Source organism: Plectropomus leopardus, chromosome 1, assembly GCF_026936395.1.
Source record: "Plectropomus leopardus strain MGB_pleo_1.0 chromosome 1, ASM2693639v1, whole genome shotgun sequence".
Taxonomy (NCBI): domain Eukaryota; kingdom Metazoa; phylum Chordata; class Actinopteri; order Perciformes; family Serranidae; genus Plectropomus; species Plectropomus leopardus.
Genome location: NC_142176.1, coordinates 22,646,753 through 22,658,891, shown reverse-complemented (window position 1 = coordinate 22,658,891; position 12,139 = coordinate 22,646,753). Strand labels below are relative to the sequence as shown.

General features: G+C 38.5%; 1 protein-coding gene across 2 annotated transcripts in view; it reads right to left on the bottom strand.

The window, feature by feature from the left end:
* The window catches only part of myo1ea (myosin IEa), a 65,598-nt gene extending 53,707 nt beyond the window's left edge, over positions 1-11,891 (bottom strand). For both annotated transcript variants that reach the window (XM_042491554.2, XM_042491637.2), the window contains exon 1: positions 11,567-11,891. In XM_042491554.2, the coding sequence (XP_042347488.2) occupies positions 11,567-11,569 (3 nt within the window). In that variant the 5' untranslated portion in view covers positions 11,570-11,891. The remainder of the gene's footprint in view (positions 1-11,566) is intronic.
* Between the last annotated feature and the right edge of the window lie 248 nt (positions 11,892-12,139).

Here is a 12,139-nt window from a genome sequence, read left to right as displayed (position 1 = left end):
TTAAACCCCCCTGGCTGCTAGATAGCAGTGTTTCAATCTATCTTCAGCCATCTGACATAAGCCGTAAACTATCTTCCACTCTAATGTAACAACATAATAAACACAAAGAACACAGGCCGATGAAACAGGCAAAGCAACAAAGGGCCAACCACTAAATCCGAAAATCAGATGAAAATGATTGCAATATTGCCGTGCTTACAGTACTGCAATATAATCTTAACCACTGTATCACGACACCTATTGTATCATCAGGTTCTTGTCAATACTTAGCCCTTCACTGTATATACAATAAACAGCCCTACACTGAAGATGTATATATACTTATGAATTGTAATCTTGTGTGTAGATTTTCATGTCCCATATCTCTTCAGTCGCACACATTAAACAACACATGGGAGAAGTTAAAGCTTTCTGCCAGAGAGACCTTTCTGGAAGAAAAGTTTTCATTTGAACCCAAACCATGATTATTTTCCCTAAAACTTGAGGGCTAACTGACTCAAAGCCATGAAGGAAAACTTTTTCCCAACAGCCATTAAACATGGAATAACAGCAAAGCCATTTAACAAAAGTGTAAAATTCAGCTCAATAATAGCAGACAAAAATGCTGTTTTTTGCTAGTCACACAGTGTTAGCTTAAGCAGTTTGACGGTGGATAAATTAGCGACTAGCGGCTAGCGAAGTTTAGCTCAACAATTTACATGTAAGGTATTATTTAAACTTTTTTTCCATCTTACTCACTGCTGATTAAAGTCACTGCAGCTCCTGACAGGACAACACGGTTCAATTTCAACCTGTTTTTTCGAGGCTAACACTGTTCAAACAGGGTAGCTAATCTTGTTGTAGCAAGAGCTCAAGAAGTTAGCTTCAGATGTGTCCGGGCAGGTACGTCATCCTTAATACCATAACGTCATTATTTACAAACCACACGTGCTCTGTCTGTTGGCCCTTATTTTCTCTGAAATCCATTTTTTCCCACAAACTGCTGATTTATTCCTTAGTTAAGACCGCCATCCCCACCATCTTTTTCAAGCTTGTTCCTGGCTGCTGTTTGACCGTGGCACAGACTTTCAAAATAAAAGCATGCCCTAAAAATGATGATATGGACTGATGCTTATAACAATCAATTTGCATCATTTATGACTTAATCTACATAATGATCCAAATCAATGGAACGTTACACCTCTGTTTTTTACTATGGTAAAAATTGACAAAACAATGCTGAAAGTGCATGTCCAGCAAATGTCCACTTTGAATATATCTGTCCAGGTTAAATCCAAGTTGCATTGCTGCTTTAAATTTTTCAAAGTGGATTTGTTTGTTTGTTTGTTTGTTTGGTCTTTTTATTATTGTGATGGGGGAAAATGCACATTCACTGTACAGACGTTTTTCCCTCCCTTTCCCCCTTTATCCCACATCACGAACACCTGAACACAATAGCTAGAAAGTTAAGAAATAGTACATAAATACATATGCACGTGCACACACACACACATATGCATTCACATAGTACACACTACAAATTAATTACATATGCATTAAGACTTTCAAAGTGAGTTAAAAAATGCTGCCAAGCATCAAAATTTTTCTGAGTTGACCCCTTTATCATATATCAAATCTTCTCTAGTTGCAGATAGTATGTGACCTCTCTCACCCGATGTCCAAGTACAGGTGGCCGTGGTTCTTTCCATTTTAGTAATATTCTTCTAGCTAAAAGAGCACAGAGAGCTATCATGCTAGCTTGTAGCTTAAGCTGATATTTGTTGGAGTCACTCCAAACAGGGACATAAATGGACATGGCTCTAATGAAGTGTTGCAAATTTTTGACAGGGTATTAAGGAATTTTTCAAAGTTAAAAGAAAAATAAAAGCTTGCTGACTAAAGCAGTTCGCATTTTGTGTGATTGCAACTAAGTCACATTTGGCTTAAAACCATACAGTGGAGGAAGAAAGAAAGCAACCTGCTGCTTCACGTGCCAACAGACTGTGGAAAATGTCTCTAAGGTCTGTTCTGATTATGTGGAGAAATAAATGGCCTACAGCTTTAAATATAAAACTCTAAAGATACATGGTACCTCATTTTAAACATCTTAATGTATAACATATTATTCTTGACGGTGCAGGTTAAATGTTCTAAACTACGGCCACAATGACAGATATCCTGGTGTCACCTCCAAACGCACTGCTGGACAGCAAAGCAGCCACTGCAGCGATACTTACCAAGACTCACCAGACTTTGGGGAGGAATTGTCTTGTCAATCAAACCAGCTCTGACCTGGTAATTACTGTCATGAACTGGTGAAAAATAATCGTCTATGAATAAAAAGGTTTGCAGCCAAAGTCACTGTGAATGGAGCCTTCACAGGAAATGTGAAATGTGATTAATTTTGAATAAAACCTGACACCAACGCACACAGTCGAAGATAAGTGGGGAGATGCATTTTTACAGTTCATAACTTGAACGGTGAGCATGGTCACTTGTAACTGGGACAACAGTATCAATAATGCACACCAACAAGCCATGTTCCCTATTTCCCTGTCTAGATTTCTCACAGTGTTATGGATCTGAGCTGCCTGAGGTCACACACAGGGAAGAATGAGAAGAAATATATCATTCTGCTCTGATTTGGTAACCTGAGCACTAACCGGTTGTAATGATGTTATAATACTGTGCCTGCAGGGCAGGGCTGAGCCGAGTCCCTCCCAGAGACTGAGACATAATAATCAAGTGTAAACAGATACTAGACGGCGTTTAACACATCTCAGAACGAACTACACAAAGTTTTAGCTTCACAGTGGCAGAACTTCTCTGTTTCCCAGTAGAGTCAAATTTTGGAAACTTCTGCTGATTCTGCCTTTAAATGGATGACAATGGCAACAAGGCTGCTAATAAAACCAGATATCAAAGACCATGTGGTTTAGGGTGGAATTCAGCTGTAATCCTAGACAAGAGACATGTCACAAAGTACTGAATTTTCTTTTTAAAGCAGCTTCAGTAGTGGTTGAATGTAAACAAACCATCTGCAGTGGAAACTCATTCATAGCCATGCCATGTGCCACAACAGGGCTGCAGTCTCAAGTTTCAATCAACGAAATCCAAACCAGCATCTTCCCTAGTAGCAACTGAATACATGCAAATACACGTCAGGCACAAATTGCAGACTCTTTCAGTCTGAAACTGAAGAGGGAGGAGAAGCTCAACAGAGTGAAGCATTGGTTTGGTAAAACGCCACCAAACACGCCAGGGCTTCCTGCAACCCATGAATCATTTTAAGGGCATCCATCACTTCTTCAAAGGTAAAAAAGGAAAATCATGGACTGAACTGATCAAATTTGAGTTTTGACAGATAAAATGAGCTGGAAAAGACAGAATCTGGCATTTAAAGACGAAAGTGGATTTTTTTCAAACTCATCCAAATGGCTTTGATGCGTTCAATAACTCAGCTTTTTATGCTTTTGATTACATAATAATGCCTCCAGGATTTCATAATGTATCAAGGACAGAAAAGCCCTTTAGTATCTGCAGTAAGACGCCACAAAGGCAGCTCACTGCATTAAACAGCTGCCAGGTGAGAAGCAAATTATAAAGTCAAAGTCTACAGAAGGTCTCAAAGAAAGCATCCTGCTGAATCAGAGCAGTTGTATTTCCAGAATAGAAGTCTTGCTTCTGTTTTTTGTTCTGTTTCTGTCTATTGTTGCTTTGGGGTTTTTTCCAGTGTGTTCTGGTGACATACGTTTTTGGACAGTTTCTGTTTACATGACACAAGTTCTCTTGAAATATGTTATTCTAGATAACAAGCGGGGTCAGGTTTCCTTTTTGTGAGTTTGTGTAAATAAAAAAAAATCTGTACAAATTGTGATTAAGATAAGATTATGGAAACTATATTTTGCACAAACATCTCTGTACAAATTAAACATCAATAAAAAATAAAATAAAATAAAATAAAATAAAATGAGAGATAAACTTGAAACAGCCATTCAGGACTTGGTCAGAAAACAGATATATCTCCAAAAAACACATCATATTATAGGAAGTCTTTTGCTGTGTGCCAGAACTGTTTGGGTCTTTTGTACAGTGCTGAAAGGCTAACATTGGTCGAAGGTGCCTCGCGTTACTGTGAGAAAGGTCGCCTAAGGTCAGACAAGGTCATCCATCTGCTTTAACCAAAGAGCGAGAATGCATTTTCCCGACGTTATGTGGTTCCAGTAAACAACGCTTGTTCTTGAGTTTTTAGTTTGTTCAAAAACCACTGCAGGCTCTATTAACTTTTAAATGCATGACAACACTGTAACTTATCAAACTGAAACTAAAAATGTTTTAAAAGTGTATATTTATAACTGTGATGACAAGTATATTTACCACTGCAGGTTCTTTGAGTGAAGGGGTGTGGTGCATGCATATGACTAATTAGAGTTTAATGACGCTGACTTCTTCAACTCCATCAAAGTGAATACAGTCATAATGCAGCTAAAAGAATGACTCAGCTGTTTAATGCATGCAAAGAAAATCACTGTGCTGCTTCCCAGTATGTGGTGAACACAGCACCAGTCCGCACTGGTTGATGATACATTCTGGAGTTCTCCTAATTAAAGAGCAGCGCTAAAAGTGTTAAACAAAAATACAAAATACAATTACAAATGTGTTCATCCTGAGTATCTAAAAAAGAGGGCAAGAAATCCTTTGACAAAATATAGGTGGTGACTTGAAACAAGAAGTGCATCAAAGTCCGACTGCAGTTTTATTTGCTTCCTCTGCTTCATGTCAGTAATTAATCTGTCTTTTATGAACTATAACAGCATCCTGAGCACAGGAATGGAAAAGCTGGATTTCAGTCAGAAGTAAATGCTCCTGTATGATGATAAGAAAAGCAGAGTAAAAAAACAACATAAATCTAATCAGACAGACACACTGGGCAGACGGCATTACACATTGGAACATTGGCTGCTAACATACATTTCCTGGTATTAGAGACATTTATTTCTCTTTGTGGAATTTTCTAAAGTAGCCAAAACTGTTAATTTAAGCACAATCAAAGCGTGTATTACAAATCTAAAAGGCTTTATTCACAGTTGCTCTCTGAAAGCTCGGGTTGGATGGTCCACCCATAGACTAAACCACTGGGATATTATTAGTTATAAGCGTGTTCTTAGACTATTCTAATCTATGGATCAACGTCATACACTTCTTTCTGCTAACCGCCCCTTAAGTCTGTACTGTAATGGGAAAAACAGCAATTAAGTGTGCTGCTTCCTCGGCTCATTATCACTTGCAAAATTATCTAAATCTTTAGATGCTGGTCTCAATGGACACATTTAATTTTTATCTAAATGACTTGAAAAGGGGCACATCTGGCACATCTTTAAAGATTTTTCTTAATATATCTTATATAAAATAAAAAAAGGTTATACTGAGGTGCTGATCACTGGCAGAACCATAATAATTCATCTACTTTATATATCTTACAACACCATCCTGTAATTTGTAATTGTTACATGTCTGATTGCATCACTCCTTAATTAAATAATGGTTAAAAAAATAAATTAATTAAAAATCCATACATATTTTGGAAGAGTAAATCCATCTTGCTGTACATCACAGAAAAAATAAAAATAAAAAATAAAATATTCCTGTGATTATACCACATTATCTTTGTGATGGACAGTTTTCAGATTTTGAACACAAGCAGCCCATTTCAGTCAGATCATCAGAAAATAAAGCTGGTGAATGAGTTTTTAAGGGCATGTTTTACGGCCTATATTGTCAATCATGTATTCAGTTTTATTAATGTTATTGTGTCAGCATAGTACAGTGTAGTATGTATAATATGCTGTAAAAACAGTATTCATGAATGAAAATAACCTCAAGTTCAGGAGGATACTATTCTGACGCTCCCGTCACTGCATGATTCCACAGTGAGAAATGCACTGACTCAGCCCCGCCATGTGCCAGAAAAAAGACAACTAATTCAAACCAGCTAATTTTGACTTTGTTTCCAGTCAGTTGCCTCATGTCTCTCTAGAGAAACACAACAGCTGACAAGCCTTATAAAAGCTTTGACTCAGTTCTTGTTCTGTCTAGTTTTTCCCACATGGTCTGGTGCCAAAAATATACGCGTACAACTTGATATTTATGGATGTTCATATAAGATGTTCATCTGAACACCTTATAACAGTCCTTGGATAAATAAATGTCCTTTTTTTTTTAGAGCTGGTACAGTGTGTCCTTGAGGAAGCAAGGTTACAACAATAGCGATCTAGAGGCCAAACCAACAGCATCTGACGACATAAAGACAAATGAGGTTTCCACTAGACAGATAAAGAGGGCCGACACTGACTCAGAGGCCCAGCGCTGGCTGGCATGTGACGATGGGAAGCTATCAGAGCAGATAAACGGAGCACAGCTGTAGGAGCCTGACCTTGCTCCCTGATCACAATGAGGCAAGTCATACATGCAAATAAGCAGCTATGATATTACACTGCTTCATTCATGATCTAAGAACAAGGAAAACAAACCACACAAACATTAAAAACGTCACATGCAGCAGTACTTGTTGACACAGATACGAGCATTCATGACAGTTAATTTATTCTTTACTTTATACCTCTTTGAAGTAAAAGAGAAGTGGCTTGTTCAGACATTTAGTTGGAAATAATGATCTAATAACAGCTGAGCAAGACAGTTTTGTTAAACGCCCTAAAGCTTTTTAAGACAACAATGTTCAGCAAAGATGCCAAAGATATTTTATCAACTCTGATCAAACCATTCCACCTGCTGGAATGCAGACTTCACTCTAACTAGTCCGACGCACTCGCTCACCTGCTCAACGTCGAGTCAACACAAACCCAGAACAGCTGCAGATACAGCTGTGTTTAATAAGCCAAAGCAACCATCCAATGGTTGGTGAACCATTTAACTCCAAACCACAAATTTCAACTTCATGTTGGCGCTAGATGAAAATCAGTGGATCAACAAAGTCATGAGGACTCTCCTTCTGGTCACCACAAATACCAAATATCATTGCAATCCATTCAAAATTTAATAAGACATTTCAGTTTGAACCAAAGTTATGGAGCAGCTAAGGCTGGGTATCAATGAAAATATTGCATCATCAGTACCAACACCAGTATATCCTCAAATTGATACCAATACCAGTAGAGAACTTCAAGTAATACCTTTCTTTTCCCTACGTCATTTAAAAGCCATTATACAAATGGAAGCATTCAGTTGTGTAAAATGCCACCAGATGCCACACTTTATGATGTTTTGGTGACATCTTGGTACGCTGAACTGCCAACTCCGTCAAATAAACCGTGCTTCACTTCACCACAACAGAGACTGTATAGGATCTAGCTGCTGGGGTCAATGACACATCGCATTGAATCAAAGAACACTTATAGTGATTGGCTGCAAGAAAAACACTTTTTTTCTAGATCTAGACACAAGAAAGATTAGATGCATGCACCGTTTAACTGGAGAACAGTTAGTAACAAGTTTTGACACGACTTGTTACTAAGTTATTTTGATTGACTTGATAGCTTAAATCTATTGAGTGCTGATACTGCCATCTACAGAACCATGGCTAAAAATGTGACTGCTGTCATTACATTTTACCCGATGTGCCATTATACACCCCATGACACCCCATGATAACTTCACAAAATATATCAGCTGTGTAATTATTGAAATGTCAACTAAACTTTGAGAAAATGTATCCCACAGTGCTCTGACCTTTGGGAATGACCTTTGGTGAATTAGCTGAAGTAGCTGCATCCCCTCTCTGTCATTCACAATGAAAACATGAGGCCACAGAACCAGAACTACAGCAGTGTAAGTCGATGAGTCGAGCAAACGATGCTATAAAGGTGTTCTTGCTGTTAGTGATTTTTAAAGTAAGACTGAGGTATACATTTAGAGCTGCGGTGTGTAGTTACTCTCTTCTCTTGGCCACAGGAGGGATAGCACACAAAGCTCAGGAGACACAGAAAACAAACTGAGTCTGAGAGTGGGTGCTCCTCACCTCAATATCATGTTTCACAATTTACAAGAATAAAAGAGGCCTTGGTGTCACTGCTGGGCAATGTGCTTTTATTGTGACGACCCCCAAAGGACATTTGGTTTCTGTGGAAATAACACTTAGCCATTCTTTATATTTAATAATTTTGGATTAAAAAAAACAATAAAAAAAAACAGAAAAACTTGCCTTACGTCGCCAATGTTTTATTTGGCATAGCTAACAGCTACTGTACAACAATAAACAAAGACAAAATGACTCCAGCTTTTGTTCAGTCATGTGTTAAGAGGAATTGTGCATGAAGATGCTGCACTTTAATATCTAATTTAAGATGTCAGTAAATCAAATCAACAGTAAAATGTTCCACATAGAAGGCAGATACATGGCTCCATGCCCGAGTCATCTTACATAAGATATGTTGGCCAATTAAGAAGATGAGGTAAGTGACGGATCAAGACATTGTTGGAGTGTGGCATCCATTTCCACTCTATAAAACTACAAAAGGTTTTTGGAGTTGCATAAATATATTCATCACTGGATCTGTTCAACAAAATCTAAAGCAGGAGAAAGTAAGGCACCACATCTGCTTGCAATAATTCAAAGATTAACAATAAAAATAATGGAAATGTTGCATTTCCATTGAAGATCAAAAAAGCAAGAGTCGCACAGAAATAAAACCCAGATTTGACTCAAGTACAGACTCATACAAAGTGAAAAGCTCACAAACTTGAGGCTCAACGACAACTTGAATTTACAGTGTGAAATTTATATGCTCCTCTCATCCAGAATGTTTTTACAACAAGTGCAACAGTAGAAGTAGTCAACACTCATGAGGTCCATCATCACAAACAGCAAAGCATTGAAATCATAGTTGCAGCTCTGGAACAAAGGCGTATGGAAGTGATCGAGAGGAGTGTGTGTGTACTGAACCACAGCGACAAGCCTAACGAGTTCCCCAGGTCCACAGAATGGGTGTTCGTCCTGTTTTCGCAGAGAGGGCTTGAATTCCTGAGCAAATCTCTACAGCAGTGATTGGTCTGAAAATGGAGCGCCAGCTTTGAAATGAAGGGAGATGGGGGTTACTCAGTACGCACCTCCCTGTTGGAGAAACTAATGCAAACCATCTGCTGTCATACCGACTTGCTATTCAGCATCTGGCAGAGAGGGAACCAGTGAGCGATGCTGGTGTCTGCTACTCCAGACTGTTGGGATGACAATCTGACTATTTTATCTCTTTTACTCTCTACATGGACTGATACTTTCATTAAGTTATCCTCTTTGGAAATTCCTGTAAAGACAAAATCACAGTAGATTTTTTTTTTCATTATGAATAAATCTTCAAGGCCATTTTTGAAACTTCCTTCCTGTTTTAAGGTTTAGATGTTAAAGGTATAGTTCACCCGAAAATCAAAAATACATATTTTTCTTCTTAAGTGTGGTGCTATTTATCAGTCTAGATTGTTTTGGTGTGAGTTGCCAAGTGTGTTGGAGATATCAGCCGAAGAGATGTCTGCATTCTCTTGAATATAATGGAACTAGATGGCACTCTGCTTGGGGGGTTCAAAGCACCAAAAATAATGAATTGGACAGCAATGTTTATTTCCAGAAATCATGATCCCCTTACTCAAGAAAATCCATAGACCTTGTTATGAGCAGTTTCATGTAGGAACTATTTTCTTTCTACTGAACTACACGCACCAACCGTAACATTCCACAGAAGGAAGCGTGCATCTACTCATAGACAAGAGGCCTGTGCTCGTGACCAGATTAAACTTTAAAGGTGTCCTCCTCGGCTGAGTTGCAACTTTAGCAAGCTCAGTTGTGCTTGGTGAGCTCGCAGTAGAAGCATGCTTCACTCAGCATTGTGATGCCGTTGGCAATTTTAGTTTGATAGAAAGAAAATAATTCCTACATAAAACTGCTCACAACAAATTCTGTCAATTATCTTAAGTAACCAGGTCATGATTTCTAAAAAGAGACATTGCTGTTGAGTTTTTCAAATGTATGTTTTTGGCGCTTTGAGCACCACAAACCGAGTGCCATCTCGTTCCACTACATTGGAGAGAAGACAGACATCTCTATGGATGATTGATAAATAGAACTACAGGAAAGAGGAAAAAAATGTGTTTTTTTTTATTTGGGAGTGAAGTTCCCCTTAAGGCCATTCCTCTAAACAATTATATTCATGACCTTGTCATAGCTTGAGAGTATTACATGTCACATCACAAAAATAGCTCTTGTTCATTCTTTCTAAAATCAAGGCAAACACCTAACTGCAGCAGAGTGTATACAACTCCACAGAAGCAGTATTAAAGCAGGAATGTTGCAGGAATATATAACATCCTGACTCAAGTGCAAACAATCTATTATGCTGACTGCATATTACGTAAGCTTGGTCCTTTGGGTTTGTCTCTGAGCAACCCGACCTACAGGTTGAATACAACACTTCACAGAGCTCCAACAGATTTCAGTCCTACCTGTTTTAAATAGACATTGTTTGTGTATGTAAACAAAACAACAGGTCTGAAGCTTGTATGATGTATGAAACATTCCTTACAGAGACAAGCCGCTCAAGTTTGCTTGTTCTGTTGACATAAAGGTTTTTTGTTTCTTTATACCAATGAGGGCAAATTTAAAAGAAACTTCTATGTTGTGCCTTGAGGGAAAATACAACACCTTCAGTTAAAAGTGATGTCTCCAACTACAGGGTTGCAGGTATATTACCAAAGACACATACAAATGCGCTAAAGAGCTGCATCTCAGCTGTATTATTATATTCAACAGCCAAAGTGGAAATTCAGCTACAGAAAACTGCGGCTTGAGGTATTGTTCCCAAAACACAACAACAAGGCCACACGACCTCCTCTGCTAACTTAGCTCTAGGCGTGTCTGCTGCAGGGACGGCATTCAGTAACCAGGAAAAACCTGTCTCTATGTAATGCACACACACACACACACACACTCCACCTGACACATGCTGCTTGTCTGCCTCATCTTCCAAGACTAACCAGTTTTAAAGAAAGGGCTGCACCTGATGCATCTAAGTTATGTTTTAAGTGACATAACATCTCTGTGGGTGTCACTCAGGCAAGTCAAATTCAACAGCAGGGTCAGTGCTGTATAATTACTTTCACTCCAGACCATAAAAAGTGTTTGACTGTCAGAGTTAGGATGAAGACTGGAAAGGAGAGGCAGACTGAGAGAATTGATTATGGATTTATGATAAAAATGGGCAGAATAATGCTAAACATGTAACTTAATTAATACATGAAATACCAACCATATCACCATAAAGACGGATTTTCTCATAATAATACAACAATCAAGCAATCTGTCAAGTAAAGTCACAGAAACTGGAGTTTTGAATTTGGGTCATGGAAAAAAAAGTGTGAAAATATAACTTTAACAGAGCTGATACTGTTTAAAATATATAATATCAATTACACTTGTATGTTTACACAAAAGAAGCATCAGTGTCGCTGTGTTAATATTTGGATTATATTGGCTGTAATAAGTAAATCGTGTCATCATAACTCAGCTAGTGTAAATATCACTCACCATCCTCTGCCTTCAGTACAACAGCCTCAGTCTTCACTGTCCTATTCCCCGAGATCCAGTTTTTTGCGAACTTCACTGAAGTTCACACTGTTTTTAAAAGTAAACTTGTTAAAAAACAAAAAAACGAAACTAAAACCAGAGAACAAAATCCAAGTTTACAGAAGATATTCCCGATAAACTCCAGAAAGCGTGGCTGCATGGGTCCTCAGCGGTGTCCTCCGTCCATTGTGCAGACAGACCTGAGTCCTACACTGACAGCAGCCGAGCACTGCTCAAACACACAGCTACACGGTAATTTACGGAGGGAGAAGTGCCCTCAAAAGTCGGCTCTAAAACATAACACAGGAAACGGAGCCAGAAGGTCCAATCAAAGGGCGCTGCACGCGGAATATGCTTAAATATTCATTAGGTACTGGGAGAGAAACAACTGAGCATGCGCAACTTCGGACTGAAATACAACCTGAGCTCTCTTTTCACTCTGCTGTCGACTCCAGCACATCCTAAAGGACCTAAATGTAGGTTAAAACAGAGGAGGATGAAGCACCTGAAAGCCACTCTAGACTTAATTCAAAG